This window comes from Dromiciops gliroides, chromosome 4 (genome assembly GCF_019393635.1).
Source record: "Dromiciops gliroides isolate mDroGli1 chromosome 4, mDroGli1.pri, whole genome shotgun sequence".
Taxonomy (NCBI): domain Eukaryota; kingdom Metazoa; phylum Chordata; class Mammalia; order Microbiotheria; family Microbiotheriidae; genus Dromiciops; species Dromiciops gliroides.
In genome coordinates, this window is record NC_057864.1 from 214,062,319 (window position 1) to 214,087,001 (window position 24,683).

The following is a 24,683-nucleotide window of genomic DNA, read 5'->3' on the forward strand; positions in this document are numbered from 1 at the left end:
CTTCCCCCAGCAGTAGGCGGGCGTCACATGCCTAGCGAGGCTCAGGGGCATCCTCCTAGGGTGAGGCCCGTTTCCATGGAGACAGGGAAGGACGTCTGGCCCTCCCGCTCACCAGACCCACTCCACGGGCTGTTCTCTGGGAACAGCGGGGGCCTCAGGGCCTGGCATCCGGGAACCCCACCTGCCACGCACGGACACCCCCAAACCCGCGAGCGCCGGGCCGGCCTCAGAAGTCTCGCCGCCGCCGCCCTCGGGAAAATGGCCGGGCGCAGACTACTCTCTATCCGCCAGGGCCCTTCTCTATGGTCATCCCCCGCCTCAGCACCCTCCTCTTCCCTTCCCTCCCCTCGGGTAGGTGGGTGGGTGGAGGCTGAAGAAGGCCTCCTTCACCTCCTCGCGCCTCATCCTACCGCAGGCAGGGAGAAGAGGTCGGGGCGCCTGCGCAGGCCCAGGCCTCCCGCCCGCCCGCTCGCTACCGCCTAGAGGCTGGTGAGCGGAAGTCGCGTGACCCCGGAAGCGACTGGAGGGGGCGCGCGGGCGGGGTGGAGCCGGCCGTCTTGGTTCGTCGTTAGTGCGGGAGGGAGCGCGAGAGGCGGTGGACGCATCGAACCTATCGGTGAGTGAGTGACCGGGCTCCGTGGATTCCACCCTCCGTCCCAGAGCCGCCGCTGCTCTTCCGGACCTCCCCGGGAGGGTGGGACGAGGAAGGGAGAGCCACCGTCACCGGCTGCATGGGAGGGACATCAGGGTGGAGCCGCCGCCGCCGCGACCGCTGCAGCCACTGCTGCTGCCTTTGTTCCTACCGCCCCCGGGCTAGGCGCGACGCTTCGGCTCGGGCCCGGGGTCTGGCGTGGGAGCCTCGAGGAGCTGGTTCCCCAGTCCTGCTGGGAAGCGGCGGCGGTGGCGGAGAAGGCTCTCTCCACGCAGGGACTGGGGCATCCGCTCGGGCGGAGGCCGCGGGAGGGGCATCGCAGCCCCCGGGGACCGGGGGAGGTGACAGCTGCTCGGGGCTTCCTGCTGGCCCCCTAGCAAGGTGGGAGACTACGGGAGGGGGAGGTTGCCCATCCATCCCCGCCCCTTCCTCAGCACATCCCTTCCGGCAGAACCCCTTAGAGGGAAGAGGCAGAGATGAAGCCCAGGCAGGCAGAGAGAGCCAGGAGCTGGCCAGAGGCACAGATGGCGTCCAAGGTGAGCCGCGCCCACGTGGAGAGGAGAGGAGAGGAGAAGAGAGGGGGCAGCCAGAGCCAGAGGCAGGGACAGGGAGGTCCAGGCACGGAGGAGCAAGCTCCGGCTCCTGGCAGGAAGCAAGTGGGGCGAGGCAGCGTGCCGAGATTGACAGTCCTTGGAATGGAGGGAGCTCGAGGAGCCCGGGGGTAAGCCAAAGAGGAAGTGACTCTGGAGGCAATGGAGACATGGCCCTTTAGACCGTGTTTAGAATTCAGTCTTTCTTTCCTTTCTGCGCCCCACATTTGGTCTTTAAAAAAAAGTCCCCCTTTCTCAGAGCCACCCACACACTAACAGCATCCTAGGGAGACTGGCTGCACGGTATGTTGTCATGGGAGGAAAAAAGGAACTTTAGATGTCAAGTGTCTTTGGACCATAAACTCCTCCCATTACTCTTGTAGGGCAGGAACTGCTCCTTGAGGGCAGGAATTGCCTTTTCCCTTTTTTTGTATTCCCTGGGTTTAGCACTAAACTGTACTCTGCTACGTAGTTCGCCCTTAAATGTTTATTGATTGATTGACAAGAGTTTTGGCCTCTTTCTTAATTTTTTTAAAGAGGCCGTTGGACTAGTTCGGGGCTTTCTCTACCTTTTTTGTTTGTTTGATTTGGCAGTCTGGTGAGGCCTGTGGCTTGTTACCTACATTCACGGAAGGATGCTCAATTTCAGTTAGTGAAAATAAAGATGTGAATTCCCCCCCCCATCCAAATTAATGGATACCCCCCACCCCACTGCCAGAGCCCAGTTTAAGGACCTTTGGATTAGATGATTTCTTCGGTCCTTTTCAGCTTTAATGCTTTATGACCCCCAAATACTTGCTATCTGGGATTATACAAGCTGTTTCTAAGGAAATGTACTACAGTTAGAATTTGTAATACTAAAATAATTTCTGGGCTACTTGATTTCTTTGACCTTAGGTCCTAAATTTATGCCCTGAGGGATGTTGGGAGCTGCTTAAAATTTATTCCTTTCCCATTCCTGAGCCTCATTTCCAGTGATTGCTCAGTTTATGGGTATTTAGGGAAATAGAGTTATAATTTGAAATGGCCTAGTCTGGGTCCTGAGCCCTGGAGTTATTGTAGGAACGTCATTCTCTTCCCAGATTGATCTCAGACTCAGGGGGAAGACCAATAATGATGACCTAGGATCTGTCTGACCCTGTTTGGGCTCTTGATTTCACATAGGATCCATCTCATGTGACTTAGGTGATTTCTGCAAACCCAGATGCAACTTGAATGGATTCTAAGTGGTTTCTTGGGAATGAAAGAGCAACGAGAAATTTTAAATCAATAAGCATTTATTAAACACCTGCCATGTGCCTCACTTTGCTAGATACTGATGTTACAAAGACAAAAAAGGAAACTTCTGCCTTTGAGGAGGAGCTAAAGGTTCAATCTGGGGAAACCCCACATGCACATAAAAGTCTATACTCAATTGCTTTGTATAAGGTGAGAGTGATGTAAAGGCCTCTTGAAGAAGGGCTTGAAAGGGAGAAAAGGAGTCCAAGAGAGGATGCACCAAGCATTGGGGGATATATATCGCCTGTGCTAAAGCATTTGAAAGTTGTGTGTACAGGGAATAATAGCAAGTAGTCCAGTTTGGCTTGGACCATAGACTGTTTGTAGGGAAGTAGTGTGTGACAAGTCTAGAAAGATGTGTTGAAGCCAGATTGTAAAGGCCTTTAAATCTCCATAAAAAGGAATTTTCAGTTTTATCCTAGTAGGGAGCCCCTGAACCTTCTTGAATGGGGGAGGTGACAGGGGCAGAGTCTACTTTAAGAATATACATTTTTGGCTTACTGATCGTAGAGAGAAGAGGCTGGAGGCAAGGAGACCAATTGAGAGGCTAGTCAGTTAATCAACAAGCATGTTGTAATTGCCTGTTATGTAGCAGGCACTGTGGAATGCAAATAAAATAAATGAAACAATGCCTGCTCAAAAGGAGCTTATGGTTTAGTGAACCCCAAAAAGATACCTGGTGGTTGAGGGACTCTGGAAAGCTTCCTTGGAGAAGGTGGTGCTTAAACTGTTTCTCAAGGAAATAGAAAGGTTCTTTGAGTTGGAGGTGAGGAGGGATTGCATTCCAGCCTGTGCAAACAACATCCACATATGGGAGATGGAACTATGATGAACTGAGAAAAAGGACAGTTTGGTTGGATCTGAGTTTGAGAAGGGGTGTAATGTCTTTTTTTCTTTTCTTTCTTTTTTTTTTTTGTGTGGGGCAATGAGGGTTAAGTGACTTGCCCAGGGTCACACAGCTAGTAAGTGTCAAGTGTCTGAGGCCGGATTTGAACTCAGGACCTCCTGAATCCAGGGCCGGTGCTTTACCCACTGCGCCACCTAGCTGCCCCTCCATTTAGCTTTTAAAGCCTTTCACAACCTGGCCTTCACATCTCTTTTCAGCCTTTTAAAACATTACACTGAGGCAGCTAGGTGGCACAGTGGATAAAGCACCAGCCCTGGATTCAGGAGGTCCTGAGTTCAAATCCGGCCTCAGACACTTGACACTTACTAGCTGTGTGACCCTGGGCAAGTCACTTAACCTCCATTGCCCAGCAGAGGGGAAAAAGGCTAAATGGAGAACTTTCAGTAGTCCTGGCAAGAGGTGCACTGGTGTGACAGACTGTTTCGTGTGGAAGGAAGAGTGTAGAGATGCCATAGAATCATCAAGGCTTGGAGGTTGTTTGGATATTGGGTTTAGAAGAGGTGAAGGAAGAGTTTAGGATGACTCTGAGATCGTGAACTCAGGTGACTGGAAGGATGGTAATACCCTCAATACTAATAGGAAAACTAGGAAGAGGAATGGGTTTAATGGAAAGAGAATGTGTAGAGTTTAAGGTGTACACATCTAGTTAGAGATATCTAGTGTTGGGCTAGAGCTGAGAAGATTGAATAGGACTGAAGGAATGGATAGCATTGGAGTGGATAGATAGCACCAAGGAAAAGCAAAGGAACATGTGTTACTTGTGCTTATTAAAAAAAAATACTCTGATACCTTTATTTCACTGTAATTGGTTTCCTTTGTGATTCTGTAGATTAATATTCTGAGAAGAAGTAATTAGGCTTTACCAGATGGCCCAAGGGGACCGTGACCCAAAAAAGGTTAAGAACTTCTGATGTAAAGAAAGGAAGAGAGCCCAAGTCAGAGCTGGGGTGGGGGTGGGGCAGTAAATGAACAATTGGGAAGTAGGGCATAGATGTTGAACCAGCAGGGGAAACTGAGAAGGAAAAGTCTGGTAGGTGGGGAATCAAACCAGCTATTTATTAAGCATTTACCAGGTGTCATTAAATGTGCTAAGCACCGAGGATGCAAAATAAGGCAAACCAGAAAGTTAATATTCTGGTGAGTAATACAACATATAAAAAATGTATCTATAAGATAGTTACAGTGTAACTGCAAGGTAGTCTCACAGGGAAGGCACTAGCAGTGGGAGGACTCAGGAAGGTCTCTTGGCTCAAGGTGGGATTTTAAAAATGGTTTTATTTATTTTTTCCTTAATAGTTTTTTTTCCAGTTACATGTAAGGATGGTTTTCAACATTGTTTTCTATAAGATTTTTTTGTCGTTGTTTTTTGTTTTGCAGGGCAATGGGGTTTTTTTGTTTTTGTTTTTTGTTTTTCAGGGTCACACAGCTAGTGTCAAGTGTCTGAGGCTGGATTTGAATCCAGGGCCAGTGCCTTATCCACTGTGCCACCTAGCTGCCCCCTCTAAGATTTTGAGTTCCAAATTTTTCTCCTTCCCTCCCCAAGACAGCAAGCAATCTAATATAGGTTGTATATGTACAATCACATGATACATTTCCATGAATCAGAACAAAAGGGGAAAACCTCAAGAAAGAAAAAACAAAAACCAACAACAACAAAAGAAAAAGTCAGAACAGTATGGTTCAGTCTGCATTCAGATCCCACAGTTCTTTCTCTGGACGTGGAGAACATTTTCCATCATGAGTCCTTTGAAAATGTCTTGGATCATTATATTGCTGAGAAAAGCAGTCTTACAGCTGATCATCACACAGTGTTGCTGTTACTGTGCACAATGTTCTCCTGGCTCTGCTCATTTCACTCATCAGTCCATTTAAGTCTTTCCAGGTTAAAAAAAAAAAGTTTTTAGTGATAAAAACCTAGTATTTCTCCCCCTCCCAGAAAACCATCCAGTAATAAGGAGAAAAATCAGAATCACTGATCAATAAATACATTTTAAAAATTTGAAAATGTGTACAATGTTCCACATTTATGGACCTCCCACTTCTAGACAGGAGAAAGGCTGAGGTCTCCTCTTTTCTTTGGGGCTATGCTTATTCTTTGTAATCTTGCAACATTGTAATGATTATATATATATATATATATATATACATTGTTTTCTTGACTCTGCTTTCTCTTCACTCTGAGGAGGTGAGATTTGAGCTGAGTCTTGAACAAAAGCCCAGGAAGCCAGGAGGTGGAAGTAAGAAGGCAGAGAATTCCAGGAATGGGGGACAGCCAGTGAAAAGGCATGAAGTCAAGAGACAAGGGTCCCTGGGAAGAAACAGCCAGAAGGCCAGTGTTACTGGGTTGTAGAGTGCTGGGGGCGGTGGGGATTCTGAAGGTAATAGGGAGCTGGTGAAGTTTATTGAGTAGGGATGACATGGAAAATCACATTAACGTTTAGTGGAAGAGGAACTGGAGTAGGGAGTGACAGGGCAAGGAGACCAACCTGAAGGCTGTGGCAGTAGTTAGGTTGTGCGGTTCTGAGGGCCACTGTGATGGCTGGGTCAGAAGAGAGAAGGCAGTGTGTATGAGAGACATCATCAAGGTACAAATAATCAGACTTGGCACAGAATTGGCTGATCGAGGAGTCAAGTATGACACCTTTGTTTTGAGTCTGGGTGATGGAGAGGTGGTGGTGCCCTGACAGTAAAATGCCATGGTTTGGTGGGGGGTGGGGAAGAAGTTCTGTTTTGGACAAGTTGAGTTTTGCAGTAGCTTAAGGGACATACAGTTTGAGATGTTGAAGCCATTGGTGATATATATTTTTTTTTTAGTGAGGCAATTGGGGTTAAGTGACTTGCCCAGGGTCACACAGCTAGTAAGTGTTAAGTGTCTGAGGCCGGATTTGAACTCAGGTACTCCTGACTCCATGGCTGGTGCTCTATCCACTGCGCCACCTAGCTGCCCCTGAGATCACCAAGTGAGATACTATAGAGGTGGCAGAGAAGGGAGCCTTTGGGGGAACCCTCATTGTTAGGGGGTGTCACCTCAGTGAAGATTCATCAAGGAAGATCTAGAAACATCAGTCAGACAGGTAGGAAAACTAGGGAGAGTGTAATATCAAGAAAACCTGGAGAGGGGCGACTGTCCAGGAGAAGAGGGGGTTTGGGAGTGTCTGAGGCCACAGAGAGGTCAAGGAGAGGGACTGAGAAAAAGCCCTTGGCTTTTGCTATTAAGAGCTACTAGGCAACTTGGGAAGGAGCACTTTCAGTTTAGCTAGAGGTCAGGAGCCAGATTTCAAGGAGAATCTTGCAACAGGAGAAAAGTAGAGCAGGTGAATAGTCTCTTGTAGGCTGAGCTATGAGTAGCCAGGGAAAGAACTCTGGAAAGACCAAGTGGATTCAGGTCTCCCCCAGCTTTAGTCACCTTTCAAATGGCTTGGGGTAGCTTTAGTGGTGAGACAAAGCCTGAGGCCCTAGCCCTGAGGACCTTAATGTAAGGATTGGGGCTAGAAATGAGTGACTGGGCACTGTCTAGAGCCCCTTACTTCCTGTCTTACTGGGCTCCTCTGGGTCCAAGACTCGTACTGGAGAATGAAAGGCTGCTGACTTCCACTGCACTCTTCCTTTAATCTCCACTCAGACCTCACCTAAATGTTTTACTGGCCCACTTACCAGTGACTTTTCTAACCTTTTCATCCCTCTTCAGACCTCCCATGGCTGCCCCCTCCCCACCCTAGAACTTTGCTCCATATTAACTGCTTGAGTCCATTTACAAGAGCTTCCTTTCTCCCCTCTTATCACATCACTCAGCTCCCTTTCACTCAAATGAAGAGGTGACCCTTCCCCTCACTAAGGCTGACCCCTCTAAAAGCACAAGTGCTCCTATTCCATCCTGTCTCCTCCAGGGGATTGTCCCCATTCTCTCACTTATCTTCATTTTCTCCCTGTTTACTAACAGCTTCTCTACTGACTACAAAATGCCCAGGTCTCTTCCATCTTCAGATTACCCTCACTCGATCTATCTCTCCTCATTAGCTATTGGCCTATAGTTCTTCTCCCTTTCTTGACTAAACAGCTTGAGAAAGCCATCTATGATAGGTTCTTCTGCTTTCTTGCCTCGCACTTTTCTCTCTTTGGTTTCCACTTGTTTGGTATTAATGTGAAGCTTTGGGGGGGGGGGCAATGAGGGTTAAGCAACTTGCCCAGGGTCACAGAGCTAGTAAGTGTCAAATGTTTGAGGCCGGATTTGAACTCAGGTCCTCCTGAATCCAGGGCCAGTGCTTTATCCACTGTGCCACCTAGCTGCCCCCTCACACTTTTCTTAATTCTCTGCAGCCTGGCCATTGACTTAATCATTCAACTGACAATATTCTCTCCAAAGTTGCCTCTGTTCTCTTAATTGTCAGATATAATGGACTTTTCTCAATTCATGTCCTTCTTGACCTCTTGGTCACTGTTGATCCTGGGGCCTGGCTATCTGGGAACAGTGCTTAAACACACGCTTTCAGAAGTACTAGATATGCAGAAAATCTTTATGGGGTGGTGGGTAGGTGCAGTGCCCAGATGGAGGTAAGGGTTCTCTTCTGTCTTTATTTGTGTTTGTAGCGTCCTTGTTCTTATGTGCCAGGATGGATCAGGACAAAGTAGGGCAGGCCTAGGCTTCTGCTGCGGTCCCTGAGCATAGGGACAAGCTTGCCTAAGAAGAGAGTCACTCTCCTGTTTTATTTTTGTTTTGTTTTGTTTTTAGTGAGGCAATTGGGGTTAAGTGACTTGCCTAGGGTCACACAGCTAGTAAGTGTTAAGTGTCTGAGGCCGGATTTGAACTCAGGTCCTCCTGACTCCAGGGCCAGTGCTCTATCCACTGCGCCACCTAGCTGCCCTCCTGTTTTATTTTTGAAATACTAAGGTTCAGGCTTGGAAAGCTGTCTTTGGTGGCTCCTTTTCTGGGAAGGAGGCCTAAGATGAGCATGGTTGTGTGTTTAATAGGAGAGGTTGCCATGGTGGATATGTCATCAAACCTCTGAGGTCCTTTGAGCAAGAGCCTGAGTATCAGTTATTTTATGTTCACATTATTCGGACAAGTTCTTGTCTGTACTGTGCGATGTAGGCACAGGCTTTTAAGTAGCCCTGTGTTGCATCATTTTGTGATGGAGTGTCGTGTGGAATCCAGGGGAGTGAGTGATTGGGCAGTCTCCAGGGACTTCTCAGGAATTCCTGTAAAAGCTATTGCTTAAATGCCTGCTGTTTTTAAAGCACTTTCTCCTGCACCTTGGCTGTGGTACCTGCCAGTGATTGTTGTCCAGGACAGTGGAGTTGTTAGAGTGACAGAAGTCGAGGCCTCCCTGTCAGTCCTCACCAGGCCATAGCTGGGGGTTGCAGTGGGTGGTTCTGGAACTTTGCTGTGCAGATTGTGGTGTGTTGGCTCCGGGATTAGTGGGTGCAGAAGGGGTGGGGGCGAGTTCTCTTCTTCCCTCCTCCTCCTCCCTTTGTTTTCCTCCCACCCCCATCCGTCCCTGTCCCCCCATTTTCTCTTTCGCCCTGGCCTTATCTCGAGGCTATGCTGCTGACCCTCTCTCCTCTTCCCCAGGTTTTCAAAGCCTGGTCAGGTGGTGAGCATGGCAGAACAAGAGCCTACAGCAGAGCAGCTGGCTCAGATTGCTGCTGAGAATGAGGAGGACGAGCACTCAGTGAACTACAAGCCTCCAGCACAAAAGAGCATCCAGGAGATTCAGGAGCTGGACAAAGATGACGAGAGCCTTCGGAAGTACAAAGAGGCCCTGCTGGGCAGTGTGACTGTATCTGCTGGTAGGAGCCACTTTGCAGGCTTCTAGAAAGGGGTTGGGAAAGGCTTGCCTAGGGCAGCCTCTCTGAGGTTGTTGGCAGAGCCCCGACTGGGCCCTGCTTCCTTTCCCGGGGGTCTCTGGGGGAGCTGGCCAGGGGATGGCATTCTAACCCACCCACTTTCCTCTCCCTTCCTTTAGATCCCAATACTCCTAATGTAATTGTGACACGCCTAACCCTGGTGTGCAGCACTGCGCCTGGCCCCTTGGAGCTAGATCTGACTGGTGAGTGCAAGTGAGGGGACCTGAGGGGACTGTGAGGAGGTGGTGGGGATGGGGCAGGGGTATAGGGTGGGGGGAAAGGGCTGGGAGGAAGGGGGGAGCTTGTCATCACTTAACCCTTGACACAACTTTTAGCCTTCCTTTGGTTTCTGTCCTGGCGCCCTCTGATGGTGACCAGCTGAAAATGCAGCCAGAGAGAGGCTGCTTTAAAGGCAATTGTATTGGGAGAATCTAGAGTTGTTAATGAAGTGGGCTGGTATTGTGGGGCGTTGTTGAGCAGGGGCTGAGGGATAAACTGTTGGGAAGAGTGCCTGAGGAGAGCAATAGGGGAAGGGAATTCACAATGAAGGGGGTTGTTCTCCCTGGAACAGGTGACCTGGAGAGCTTTAAGAAGCAGTCATTCGTGCTGAAGGAGGGTGTGGAGTACCGGATAAAAATCTCCTTCCAGGTGAGGCAGGCTGGCTGGAGAAGGCTTCCAGATGGGGAATGGGGGCCGGCTCAGTCCAAGGCCCAGATAACTTCAGTGGCTTTGTTCCCCCCTACAGGTGAATAGGGAGATCGTATCAGGCATGAAGTACATCCAGCACACTTACAGAAAAGGCGTCAAGAGTGAGTATGGGACTCAACCCCATGGCTAGCCTGGAACAGGGAAACACAGGCTCTCTAAGGGTTATGTCACCTTTCCCTCCCCCTTCAAGAAGGGCAGTGGTGTTGGGGCTAGTGGTAGTATTTGTTTTTTCCCACAAGAGCCTGCAGATAGGGCTAATCAAGTTTTTCTTGGGAAAACTTTCCCTAGGAGATCTAGCTTCTGAAGTATAGAGAGGATAAACCACTACTATTTCTCTCCCCACCACCACCCATACATGTGCTTCACAAAGCCATCTGCTTTGCAACTAAAAATCATGCCACATGTTACCAAACCCTGTCTTCTAGCCTATCCACAGATTCCAGGGTTGGGGACTGAGAAGAGGAAACTCAGAAGTAAGCTTTATAGCAGCGGTCTCACCATCTTTCTTTGTGTGACCTCATGTCTTTCTCCAGTTGACAAAACTGACTACATGGTGGGCAGTTATGGGCCTCGAGCAGAAGAATATGAGTTCCTGACCCCTGTGGAAGAGGCTCCCAAGGGCATGCTGGCTCGAGGCAGCTACAACATCAAGTCTCGCTTCACAGATGACGACAAGACGGATCACCTCTCCTGGGAGTGGAACCTCACCATCAAAAAGGAGTGGAAGGACTGAACCTATGGCCCTATAGAGGGAGGGAGGGAGGGAGGCATCCCCAGACAGTGGCCACAGGAGAACCCGAACCTTACCCTGAACCCCCATCCTACTTTCCCTAATCCCAAACCAAAGTGCTGACAGGGGAGTCCCCACCCCCACCTGACTGTCTTCTCATACCCCTGGTCTATCTCCTCTGGATGGGGGAATCCCATTTTTATCGTCTTGGGCCCCCTCTCAGCCTCCCAGGCGGTTATCGTTGTTTTTCCTGTTGCTGCTTCAGCCCAGTAGCTTGCTTGGAGGTGGGGGCTTCAGCCAAGGCCTAAACTTCCTTCAAGTCCCCAATTCTTCCCTTGGGCCAAAGGGAAGGGAGTCTGTTCTGGGCTTCAACAGGAATTTAAATTCTCTTCCCTCAGCTGCTGCATCCCCACCAATCATGTCTTGTTTCCCCTTGGAGGGGGGGTGGTGCACCACAGAATCGGGTAGTGAAGAGACCTCTGGCCATTCTACTGCCCCTTCTGGGTGGCCATCTAGGGCCTGTCAGTTCATTCATTGCTGTCTGTAACCGTGTAACCATGATGCCTTAACATGTGGAACGTGTGCTATGTGGGGAGAAGTGTTCCCCCATCACTAACCTCTGGCTCCCCTGTGTCTGCATGAGCATGTGGTTCCCTATCCCCACCCTCCCTCCGCCAATTACAGCGACTTGCATTGTCTGTCTGTGCTGCTGCCCCTTCTCCCTCCCTCGCTCATCTGCCCGCCCAGGGTCTCAGCCCTCCTCCCTCCCAGACCAGGGCTCCAGGAACTGCTCCCAACTGGTGAGAGCCAAACTGCCAAATCTCTAACCTGTTCCCTCTCTGTGCCCCACCCCCACACTCCAGAAAGCTGGGGTTTCTTCCCTCCCTGGGGACATGGGGAGGCTCTGGCTTCCTTATCCCGATCACTTCCTTGTGGTCAGGGTAGCTCTCCTACCTGGGGAGTCTTGAGGCCTATTTGAACAAAGACCCCTGAAGGACAAAGCCAATGGTTGAGCCTTACTCGTCCCTGGCTGGAGCTCTCAGCCCCTGCCTTGGAATCTTGTGCCTGGCCTGTCAGTTATGTATTGCCTTGATTTGTGCCGACCTGGGGCCCTGCTCAGCTGGCCCCTCTTTCTCCCTTGGGATCCAGGGCCACCATCCGCGGGCAGGGCCCACCCTCAGTCCATAAGGCCTAGCCAAGACAGACATGGGACCAAGTGCACACAGATTGGGAGCTGTGTCTCCTGTGCCTCCCTTACTCTCCCTCCCTCCCCCACTTCGCTGCCACCAGTCTCTTGGTTTGATGTCACAAACTGGAGGCCCTTGGTAACAGGTTTGGAATTGCCTGGCTACTTCTCCTTTTCAGATTGGGGAAATAAACTCTCAATGTAGACAATTGTGCTGGCTTTTTCCTGTGTCAGTGGGGTGGGGTTTGATGGGCTAGGGTTTCAGTCAGTGACACAGACCTCCTCATTGTAGGGAGAAGACAATTCAGCTTCTAACACCAACAAGCTGGAATGGCTCTAAGACCAAAAGACATCAGAAAATAAGGGCCTGGGCTTTCCTGGGTGCTCCACACGCGTTGTTTTCCCCTTCCCATGGCTTAGAGCAACAAATTCCCACCCATATTATCTTGGAGTCCTTCCTGGGCTGGGCCCACAAAAGAGGGCAGTGCAACTCAGCCAACTCTGACCTGCTCTCTCCATGGTCCATAGCGCTCATCCACCACCACCTCTAGGACATGTGCTACAGGCCACACGAGCCTGCTCATTCTGCTCAGCTGCCCAGCAGTAATCTATTGGGGGGTTGGGGAGTCCTACTGCTGCCTGTTGTCAATCAAAGTTATCAGCTTCCCTTTGTTGCACAGAGAGAACAGGGATATAACTGCTCCCTGCCCCATCCCTTATCTCGAGCAGCTGTGAGCTAAAAAGGAAAAGTGGGTCCCTGGGCTGGGGGAATTAGAAACCTCCTTTCAGCATGTGACAAAGCCCAGATCTGTAGCCTAGGCCTCAAGGAAACAGCCTGGGCTTGGCGTGCTGCCCACCCTTCAGTCAGCTTCATGATATTGGTGGAAAGCCAATGTGTACAAAACTGCTAATCACAATGGAGTTGAAGTGAAACAAGGCAGTTGTTATGGTCACGCTGGAGAGATGTGTAGGTAATTACTCTAAGATGAAGGAATTGGATTAGAGGATCACTAAGGCTCTTTCTAGCTTTAACATCTTATGTTGCTTTTAAGACTGGCATAACTAGTAATTCCTGTGCCCTGTGTATTTCACTCCCCATCTCACAGAACCAGCTCCTAATAACAGCAGCTCATATGCATGTAGTATGCACAAAATACACTGAGGTAGTGAGTTGTAGAGTTCTGAATTTGAAGTCTAAGAACTTGGGCCCAAAATCCACTTCTACTTTAAGTGCCTATTATGTCAGATGCTAGGACAGGATTATGTTTTTAAAAAATCCTATTTACAAGGTGCTTAAGTTCTAAGAAAGACAAGAACATAATCATATACAGGGTTTAAAGAATAAGTGCAAAGCAGTGAAATACAAGGTATTTGGGGAGATCAGGAAAGGCTTCATAAAGCAAAATGATATTTAGGTTGTACCTTGAAGGAAACAACCTTGAAGGAACAGGGATTCTCTGAGACAGCTGAGGGAGTGCATATCAGTCCATAAAAAAGCACAGAGATGGGACAAGGAATGATGTCCTATTAAGAACCAAACTCTAGAAATTGCATAAAGGTAGGGGTGGGCACTGGACGGGTAGTGTCCAATGAATCTAGAAAGAGGTTGGGGCCCAGATGTAAAGGACTTTAAAGATTAAGCACAAGAGTTTATATTTTATCCTAAAAGGAATAGGGAGCTATTGGAGTTGACAAAGTAGGGAAGTGACACAGATCTTTGCTCAAGGAAAATTCACTTTGGGAGCAGTGTGTCAGGCTAGAATGAGGAAAGATGAGGCAGGGAAATCAATTTAGAAGGTTGTTAAAATAATCAAGAAGAGATGAGGTGTTGTTTTTTTTTTTTTAGTGAGGCTATTGGGGTTAAGTGACTTGCCCAGGGTCACACAGCTAGTAAGTGTTAAGTGTCTGAGGCCACATTTGAACTCAGGTACTCCTGACTCCAGGGCCGGTGTTCTATCCACTGCGCCACCTAGCTGCCCCTAGAAGAGATGGGGTGTAAGAGACTGAATCAGAGCTGAGTGATGTGACTAGAAATGGCAAGATTTGATGACTGAATATTTGGGGTAAGGAAGAGAGGAAGAAAAGGGGATAATGCTGAGGTTGGAAATCATGGGGATTGACAGGCTGGGGGGTGTTTTTGACAGAAAAAAGGAAGTCACTTAATCTTTCTGGGCCTGTTTCCTTATCTGTAAGAGGACTGGGTTGGGGCAGCTAGGTGGCCCAGTGCATTAGAACAGGGCTTCTTAAACTTTTTCCACTCAAAATCCCTTTTCGCCAGAGAAGTTTTTAAGTGACCCCAGGTGTATGGGTATATAAAATAGGTATACATAACAGTTTGCTGTTGCCAAATTTTTTGTGACCTCCACATTCAGTTATGCGATCCTATATGGGGTTGAGACCCACAGTTTAAGAAGCTAGGAATTAGGGGAATGGCTAAACAAATTGTGGTATATGAATGTAATGGAATACTATTGTGCTGTAAGAAATGATGAGCAGGAGGAGTTCAGAGAAACCTGGAATGACTTACATGAACTGATGCTGACTGAGAGGAGCAGAACCAGGAGAACATTGTACACAGTAACAGCAACATTGTGTGATGAACAATGGGGATAGACTTGGCTCTTCTCAGCAGTGCAACAATCCAAAACAGTTTCAAAGAACTCGTGATAGAAAATATTCTCAACATCCAGAAAAAAGAACTGTGAATTATGAATGCAGATTGAATCATACTGTTTCCACTTTTGGACTGTTTTGTTTTTTTCCTTCTTGTTTGAGGTTTTTCCTTTGTGGTCTAATTCTTCTTTCACAAGATGATTAATGTAGACATATGTTTTTAAATTTTGTTTTGTTTTTTGGTGTTTTTTTTTCAGGGCAGTGAGAGTTAGTGACTTGCCCAGGGTCACACAGCTAGTAAGTGTCAAGTGTCTGAGGCTGGATTTGAACTCAGGTCCTCCTGAATCCAGGGCCGATGCTTTATCCGCTACGCCATCTAGCTGCCCCCAAAAATATGTTTGATGTGACTGTACATATACAATCTATATCAGACTGCTTTCTGTCTTGGGGAGGAGGGAGGGAAGGGAAGGGGGGAGAAAAGAAAAATTTGGAACTAAAAATCCAGTGTAAACAAATATTGAAAACTATCCTTATATGTAATAATAAAATAAAATTTTTAAAAAAAAAGAAGCAGCAGCTAGGGATTAGAACACAGGCCCTGGAATCAGAAGGACCTGAGTTTTGACACTTGATACTAATTGTGTGACCTTAGGCAAATCACTTGACCCCAATGATGATGGAGGAAGGGGAGGAAGAGGAGAAGAAGAAAGAATGGGTTGGATTAGATCTCAAAGGTCCAATTCTCCAATTCTAAATCTATGGCCCCATGATACATTTATTTTCTTATTTGATCCTCACAACAATTTGATCCTGAAAAGTAGTCCTCAACAAGCATTTATTAAGTGCCTGCTATGAGCCAGCCACTGGGGATACAAAGAAAGACAAAACTAGTGTCTATCCTCAAGGAGCTGGAAGACAAGTGGGAGGGATAACATGCAAATTGTGTCTACAGTGGACAGATGTATATACACATAGCATAATTTGGAGAAAGTAGGTACTGTTATCTTGATTTTTCAGAGGAGGCCCAGAGAAATTGATTTGCCCATGTTCACACAGCTAGTAAGTGTCTGAAGCAGGATTCAAACCCAGGTCTTCCCAACATCCAATGCAGTTTTCTGTCCATTCTACCATAATGCCTGGCTAGTCACAGCAGAATGAATGCCTTTCCCAGGCCCCTGTCACTGGACTAAATAAAAGTAGCCAAAGGTTTAGGCAAGATTGAGTCCACTGTAGATAGAACACTGCAAAACACCCAAAATGCCAATACGCCATCCCTATCCTTGTGGAATGTGAAACCTCATTGGGAAGCTAGGAGAAATGTGCAGTTTTACAGGGTGTTATGAAAGTGTTAATGCAGCTTTTAAGCTTTAATAGCTTAAATATCTTTTTAAAAGCAACATCAACATGTTATACTGGAGGTCCCAGTATAAAGAAATGATGAATTTGGGCAGCTAGGTGGCTCAGTGGATAGAGCACCGGCCCTGGAATCAGGAGTAACTGAGTTCAAATCCGGCCTCAGACACTTGACACTTACTAGCTGTGTGACCCTGGGCAAGTCACTTAACCCCAATTGCCTCACTTAAAAAAAAAAAAAAAGATGAATTTAATCAGGGAAGGTTTCTTAGAAGTGATGAGTTCTCCAAAAATATAAATTGCCCAGATTAACAGAAGAGGAAATAAAAGACCTGAATAGCCCCATTTTAGAAAAAGAAATTGAACAAGCTATCAATGAATTCCCTTAGAAAAACTCTCCAGGGCCAGATGGGTTTACAAATGAATTCTTTTTAAAAAAAATAATATTTTATTTTTTCCCAATTACATTTAAAAACAAATTTTAATGTTTTTTTTTAAGTTTTGAGTTCCAAAATCTATGCCTGTTCCTTCATTCCCCTCTCCCTGAGGTGGTAAGCAATTGAATATAGGCTATACATGTGCAATCATGTAAAGTATTTCTATATTAGTCATTTTGTGTAAGGAAACTTGAACTAAGGGGAAAAAGAAAAAAGAAAAAGAAAAATAGTATGCTTCAGTCTACAAGTGAATTCTACCAAACATTTAAAGAACAATTAATTCCAATACTATGCCAAAAATAGGTGGCGTTCTACCAAATTCCTTTTATGACACAAATATGGTGTTGATACCCAAACCAGGCAGAGCCAAAACAGAAAAAGAAAATTGTAGACTAATTTCCCTAATGAATATCGATGCAAAAATCTCAAAATATTAGCAAGGAGCTTACAGCAATTTATCACCAGGATAATACACTATGACCAGGTGAGATTTATACCAGGAATGCAGGGCTGGTTCAACGTTAGGAAAACTATCAACATTATCAACCATATCCATAACAAAACTAACCAAAATCATATAATCATCTCAAAAGATGCAGAAAAGGGGGCGGCTAGGTGGCACAGTTGGATAAAGCACCGGCCCTGGATTCAGGAGTTCCTGAGTTCAAACCCAGCCTCAGACACTTGACACTTACTAGCTGTGTGACCCTGGGCAAGTCACTTAACCCCATTGACCCATTAAAAAAAAAAGATGCAGAAAAGGCTTCTTGACAAAATACAGCACTCATTCCTATTAAAAACATTACAGAACATAGGAATAAATGGAGCTTTCCTTAAAATGATAAGCAGTATCTACCTAAAACCATCAGCAAACATATGTATTGGGGATAAGTTAGAGGCATTCCCAATAAGATCAGGGGTGAAACAGGGATGTCCATTTTCAGCTCTATTATTTAATATTGTACTAGAAATGTTAACTTTAGCAATAAGAGAAGAAAAAGGAATTAAAGGAATTAGAATAGGCAAGGAGGAAACAAAACTATCACTCTTTGCAGATGATATGATGGTACACTTAGAGAATCCTAGTGAATCAACTAAAAAACTACTTGAAACAATGAACAACTTTAGTAAAATTGCAGGAGATAAAATAAATCCATGTAAATCATAAGCATTTCTATACATGACCAACAAAGCTCATCAGCAAGAGATAGAAAAAGAAATTCCATTTAAAGTAACTGTAGACAATATAAAATATTTGGGAGTCTACCTGCCAAGAAAAACCCAATGAACACAATAACAAAACATTTTTCACACAAATAAAGTCAAATCTAAACAATTGGAAAAATATCAATTGCTCATGAATAGGCCAAGCTAATATAATAAAAATGACACTTCTATCTAAATTAATTTACTTATTCAGCACAATATCAATCAGACTACCTAAAAATTATTTAAAGAGTTAGAAAAGATAATAACAAAGGTCAAGAATATCAAGGGAACTGATAGAAAAAAAATGCACAGGAAGGTAGGCTAGCCATACTAAATCTGAAGCTATACTATAGAGTGGCAGTTATCAAAACTATTTGGTACTGGCTAAGAAATAGAATGGTGGATCAAAGGAATAGGTTAGGCACAGGAGACACAGTAGTAAATGACTATAGTAAACTACTGTTTGATAAACCCAAAGATTCCAGCTTCTGGGATAAGAACTCACTATTTGAAAAAAACTGCTGGGAAAACTGGAAGATAGTAAGGCAGACTAATGAGACATAGACCAATATCTAACACCATATACCAAAATAAGGTCAAAATGGGTACATGATTTATTTATATACTATAGGTAAATTAGGAGAGGAAGAAATAGTTTACCTCTTGGATCTATGGAGAGAAGAACTGATGACCAAACAAGAGATAGAGAATATTATGAAATGCAAAATGGATCATTCTGTTTACATTAAATTAAAAAGACTTTATACAGGGGGCAGCTAGGTGGCACAGTGGATAAAGCACTGGCCCTGGATTCAAGAGGACCTTAGTTCAAATCCAGCCTCAGACACTTGACACTTACTGTGTGACCTTGGGCAAGTCACTTAACCCTTATTGCCCCCCCTCAAAAAAAAAAAAGGACTTTACAGAAACAGAAGCAACGCAACCAAAATTAGAAGAGAAGCAGAAAACTGGGAAACAATTTTTATAACCAATGTTTCTGATAAAGGTCTCATTTCTAAAATATATACAGAAATATATGTAACTACTTGGTTTTGTTTATTTTTTGTTCATATTTGTTCATATTGTTCATAAGGTATTGGTAAGACAGGACAGCTAGGTGGCGCAGTGGATAGAGCACCAGGTCTGGAGTCAAGAAGACTCATCTTCCTGAATTAACATCAGACACTTCCTAGCTGTGTGACTTTGGACAAGTCACTTAACCCTGTTTGCCTCACTTTCCTCATCTGTCAAATGAGCTGGAGAAAGCACTCCAGCATCTTTGCCAAGAAAACCCCAAATGGGGTTACAAAATGTCAGATATGACTGAAACAACTGAACAACAACAAAAATTGGCAAGATAGAAATGTCAGAGTGTTCAAAGGAACTTTGTTAAGGTACAAATGAAAAATAAAGAGGGACATGGAATGATCCAAGAGAACAATCACAGAAATAACTGGAAAATAATAAAATACTTTTGTGATTTTAAAAAAAGAAGTGATGAGTTCTGAATTGTGTTTTAAAGAAGAATGAGTATTGGTGAGCAAGGTGTTTTGAGAAAAAAGAAATGTTTGTGATTGTGAAAACAGAAAAATGAGCAAATCAAAGATTTAAGAATTGGAAGGGATTCATGGAGTCATCTAGTTAAATGCCCTCATTTTACAGATGAGGAAACTGATACCCAGAGAGGTCAAGTGACTTGACAGATAGACACAGGCACCCAGAGACAACTATTCTAAATACTCCAGGTATAAAATGCCTGCAACTTGGATTAACATGATTGAAACTTCCCATGTATGGAGCCCTTAGGGGTTGGAAAGTGCTTTCCTTACCACACCCCTAAGAAACAGGTAGTACAAGTATCACATTCCCACAAGGGCTGTTTATGAATCTGGGTAATGCCCAGTGGCATGAATTGGGCAGCTAGGTGGTGCAAGTGCCTAGAGTGCTGGGCCTGGAATCTGGAATACTCATGAATTCAAATCCAGCCTCAGTTTCCTCACCTATAAAATGAACTGGAGAAGGAAATGGCAAACCACTCCAAGTATCTTTGCCAAGAAAACCCCAAATGGAGTCACAAAGAATCAGACCATGACTAACCAACAGCAACAATGGCATGAGTTGAAATGTTGCACTGGGCCCATAAAATAAATCTACTGTCCTTAGGTTTTATCCTAAAATTCTGTGGCCTATATTCTTTTTTAAAAAACATTTTTTAATTTTTTCCACTTAATAGCATTTTTTTTCTAATTCCATGCATGTTTTCAACATTCTTTTTTATAAGATTTTGAGTTCCAAACTTTCCTCCCTCATCCCCCCCCCCAAAGCAACAAGCAATCTGATATAGGTTATACATATACAATCATGTTAAACAACTTTCCATATCAATCATGTTGTGAAAGAAGAATTAGAGCAAAAGGGAAAAACCACAAGAAAAAGAAAAAACCCAAAGTGAAAATAGCATGCTTCCATCTGCATTCATTGTTCTTTCCCTGGATGTGGAGAGCATTTGCCATCATGAATCTTTCTTGTATCATTGTATTGCTGAGAAGAGCTAAGTCTATCATAGTTAATCATCACACAATGTTGCTGTTACTGTGTGCAATGTTCTGGTTCTGCTCACTTCACTCAGCATTAGTTCATGTAAGTCTTTCCAGGATCTTCTGTAATCTGTCTGCTAATCGTTTCTTATAGAACAATAGTATTCCGTTCCATTCATATACCACAACTTGTTCAGTCATTCCTCAATTGATGGCTGTAGCCCGTGTTCTTGATCATCTACAATGGACAGCTGCTGCTGTTCACTGAGACCATCAGAGAAATTCACCTTATCCTCCAAGAAGTCTTCCCTGACCCACCCAGCTAAAATAAATCTCTCTCCCCAACTTTTTAAATCATAAAATTATTTTATTATTTACCAGTTAAATGTAAAGATAGTTTTGGGGTTTTTTGCAGGGCAATAAGGGTTAAGTGACTTGCCCAGGGTCACACAGCTAGCAAGTGTCAAGTGTTTGAGGCTGGATTTGAACTCAGGTCCTCCTGAATCCAGGGCTGGTACTTTATCCGTTGGGCCACCTATCTGCCCCCTGTAAAGATAGTTTTCAACATTTGTTTTTATAAGATTTTTGTCTCTCCCCGATTTTGTTATAACATTTTGTCTGGGTCTTTTCTTTGCCCCTATCCCATTCTACCTTGTACCAGTTATTGTTTGTCCTTCCTTCTGAAGAGCACTATGACATCAGGTGATGATGGAATGACTTGAAGTAAACTGTATTTAAGTGAGGGAGGGCTGTGCAATGTCACCAACCTCACTCTCTCCTCCAGAGCTACCTGTGTCCAGTGGCAGGATTATACATCGAAATGACTGGAAATGGCGGCCCTGGATGTTTGAGGCAATTGAGGTTAAGTGACTTGACCAGGGTCATACAGACAGTAGTGTCTGAGATTTGCACTCAGGTCCTCCCAATTTTAGGGCCAGTGCTTTATCCATTGCACCACCTAGCTGCCCCAACCTTGTACCAGTACTTGTGTTGATTTGAAAATAATTGTTGATCAAGCAACTAATTAGTGACCCTCTTCCCTTACCCCACAGGGGACTCAGTTCTGTGTTCACCAAGACCTAGATTTATTCTGAGACCTCAGAGAGTTGGGAAGTTAGTCCATTAAGCCAACATACATCTATTAAGTGGCTACTATGTGTCAGGCATTGTGCTAGGCACTGGAGATACAAAGAAAAGTGAAAACATGGTCCAGGCTTTTCTTTCTCTGTTTCTCTGGCTCTTACCCCGCATGGGGTAAAACTTCAGGAAAATCTCAAAAAATAAAGCTTAGGTATGGGTCATGTCTATGGGCTCCCCAATATGTGCCCCCTAAAAAAGCTACTCAGTGTACAAGGTGGGTGTCAGTAAGAGACAATGGCTTATATCCACCATAGAAAATGCTTAGAAGACTTTCAGCATGCATTAACATACACAGACCCACACATTTCAAATAGCACATAGCATTCATTATACTGCCAAGGAAGTGGGACAATTGGACAGATGTTTTGCATTCACATTGGTCTTGGGTCCATAGGACCTGAGCACATCACTGGACCTAGAACTCCTGGCCGGCCAGGCTTGGCTTTCTTGGTTCCTTTTGGCAATAGAGCCCTTCCCCAGAAGTCATTATGGAAATCCCCTCCAGGTGGGCTCTCAGCACCTGCCTCTGGAATCTAGAAATTCTTGGACTTATAAACCATTTGCCAAGACTGGAAATGTTCCTTTCTCAGGATCAGTCATTCTGCTGGGTGCTCAGGGAAAGAAGTAGAAAACGCAAAGGGAGAAGGCAGCTGGGGGTGGAGGCTCAGGTAGGCAAGCCTAGCTTCCATATGGTTATTGCTGCCATCGCCACTAGGGGGTGGGGAGGGGAGAAATGGCCCTCTCCAGTCCTCTCCCCTCCCCTATCTTTTATTTTATTTTATTTTTTGCTGGGCAGTGGGGGTTAAGTGACTTGCCCAGGGTCACACAGCTAGTATGTGTCAAGTGTCTGAGGCCGGATTTGAACTCAGGTACTCCTGAATCCAGGGCTGGTGCTTTATCCACTGTACCACCTAGCTGCCCCCTCCCTCCCCTATCTTTGCTTGGTGTCTAAGAGGGAGAAAATTCATGAAGCATCCCGGGAGAGAAGAGTGTGGGAAAGTGTGTTTTCATAGCCCTTCTTACAGACTGTCTCGATAGAAGTCTATCCCTGCTAATCAATTCTGCAAACCTCCCCCAGTCCTGGGAAACAGTGAGGAGGTGCTGTCACCCTAGCAAGAGGTATACACTTCACCAGGTGGCCAGAGCAATCAATATCCATTTCCCCAGAGTTGTTCCAATCAAGCAAATTAGGTACTCCTCTGAACACACCTGCTCTACTGCCTTGTAGGGTCTACCTGCAGAACTTTTCTCATGTGTGCTCCCTTCTAGTCACTCACCTAGCCACCATCACTGTTTGTTGTACTATTGCAATAGCCTCCTAATTTTAGGGTCTCTGCCTCCAATCTCTCCTCAATACAATCCACATAGCTGCCAAATGGATAATCTTAAAAAGCACAGGTCTGGGGGCAGCTAGGTGGCGCAGTGGATAAAGCACCAGCCCTGGATTCGGGAGTACTTGAGTTCAAATCTGGCCTCGGACACTTGACACTCACTAGCTGTGTGACCCTGAGCAAGTCACTTAACCCCCATAGCCCCGGGGGAAAAAAAAAAGCATAGGTCTAATCATGCCATTACCCGGCTGAAGCTTCTGTTGCTCCCTAGTGTCTAGGATAAAATGAGCCCTTTACTATCTAGCTACCACCTAACCACCTATCTAGGTGCAATCAATGTCAGGAGGCAGTATCATGAACAGAGTTCTTGATATGGAATCAGGAAGATCTCAGATAGTTACTAGCTGTGTGACCCTGGATAAGTCACTTACCCTAAGCTTCATTTTCCTCATCTGTAAAAATGGCCACAATACTAGCACCTACCTCAGTGAGTTGTTATGAGGATCAAATGAGAAGATGATGATAGATAGATAGATAGATAGATAGATAGATAGACAGACAGACAGACAGATAATGCTTTGCAAACTTTAAAGTCCTTTACATATGCTAGCTATTATTATTTTTCTAGACTGATTTCAAAATGTCACCACTCAAGTTCCAGGCAAAGAGCTCTTCTATGTCTATAACCTACCATCTATCTCTAGCTATACCTGGATTATTCTCCCTCCTCCCCAATGAGTCTAGAATCAGTAGCTATAACTCCCTCCAAGGTTTAGCTCAGCTGCCAGATAACTGACATGTTGACTTTTCTCACTGTTAGTTAATCCAGCTCCCGCCTTATTATACATTATTCCCCTTCACATTCTTTTTGCTGTGCCCAGATTGACCTTCTCTCAGTTCTTCAGACATAGCATTTCATATCTGTCCTTCACACCTTTTTGTAAGCTGTCCCCCCTCTGCTGGAATGAATGCACTCTGCTCCTTAGGATTCCTAGTTTTCTTCAAAGCTCATGCATGCTATATTATATACATACACACAATAATTTGGAGGTAATTTGGAGAAAGTAGATTCTATTATCACCATTTACCAAATACCTACTCCAAGCCAGGCACCATACCAGACACTGGGGCTACAAGGACAAAAATCAAATGGTCAATCCTCATTATTCATGGATTCTGTATTTGTGAATTTGCTTACTTGCTAAATTTTGTAACCCCAAATCAATACTTGCAGCACTTTTGCAGTCATTTGCAGACATGCTCAGAGAGGCAAAAAATCTGAGTCACCAGACGCCCACATTTCCAGCTGAGGTCAAACTAGGCGATGCTCTGCCTTCTTGTTTCAGCTCTCATATTGTAAACAAACATCCTTTTCTTTCAATCTATTTAGTGTGAAGCTTTCCACAGTTTTGTGCTTTTTGTTGGTGGTTTTGCTGTTTAAAATGACCCCTAAGTATAGTGCTGAAGTTGTGTCTAGCGATGTGTCTTTTTCCAGGTATGAGTTAAAATGCTGCTGGCAACAATATGCTGATCTGTATGAGGATAACTTCAGAAAGTGACAACTGTTGTAACCAACAGGAGACTTGCAGGAATCTAATCCTGTATTTCTTCTAAGACAGTGGTTGGTTCAGTATTTGCCAATTCAGTACTCATGGTGACTTTACAGAAAACAACAGGGGCAGTTGGGTGTTGCAGTGAATAGAGCACAAGCCCAAAAGTCAGAAGGATCTCAGTTTCAGTTTAAATCCAGCCTTAGTAGCTAGTGACCCTGGGCAAATCACATAACCCTGATAAGAAGAAGAAGAAGGAGGAGGAGGAGGAGGAGGAGGAGGAGGAGGAGGAGGAGGAGGAGGAGGAGGAGGAGGAGGAGGAGGAGAAGGTGGAGGAGGAGGAGGAGGAGAAGGAGGAGGAGAAGAAGAAGGAGAAGGAGAAGAAGGAGAAGAAGGAGAAGAAGGGGAAGAAGGAGAAGGAGAAGGAGAAGGAGAAGGAGAAGGAGAAGGAGAAGAAGAAGAAGAAGAAGAAGAAGAAGAAGAAGAAGAAGAAGAAGAAGAAGAAGAAGAAGAAGAAGAAGAAGAAGAAGAAGAAAATAACTACAGCAGGGGCAGCTAGGTGGCACCAGCCCTGGATTCAGGAAGACCTGCGTTCAAATCTAGCCTTAGTAGACTAGT

The 24,683-nt window shown here is 45.2% G+C and overlaps 1 protein-coding gene across 3 annotated transcripts; it reads left to right on the forward strand.

Annotated features, from left to right (window-relative positions):
• The first annotated feature begins 466 nt into the window (after positions 1–466).
• On the forward strand, positions 467–12,104 carry ARHGDIA (Rho GDP dissociation inhibitor alpha). 3 transcript variants are annotated; one of them, XM_044002920.1, is made up of 6 exons: positions 467–616; positions 8,997–9,214; positions 9,391–9,474; positions 9,843–9,919; positions 10,017–10,080; positions 10,513–12,104. In XM_044002920.1, exons 2-6 carry the CDS (start codon positions 9,025–9,027, stop codon positions 10,710–10,712), a joined length of 615 nt encoding a protein of 204 aa, XP_043858855.1. In that variant the 5' UTR covers positions 467–616; positions 8,997–9,024; the 3' UTR covers positions 10,713–12,104. The 3 variants fall into 3 exon arrangements, with proteins under 3 accessions (XP_043858855.1, XP_043858853.1, XP_043858854.1); XM_044002918.1 differs by lacking the exon at positions 467–616 and adding an exon at positions 829–1,033; XM_044002919.1 differs by lacking the exon at positions 467–616 and adding an exon at positions 5,626–5,756.
• The last annotated feature ends 12,579 nt before the right edge of the window (positions 12,105–24,683 follow it).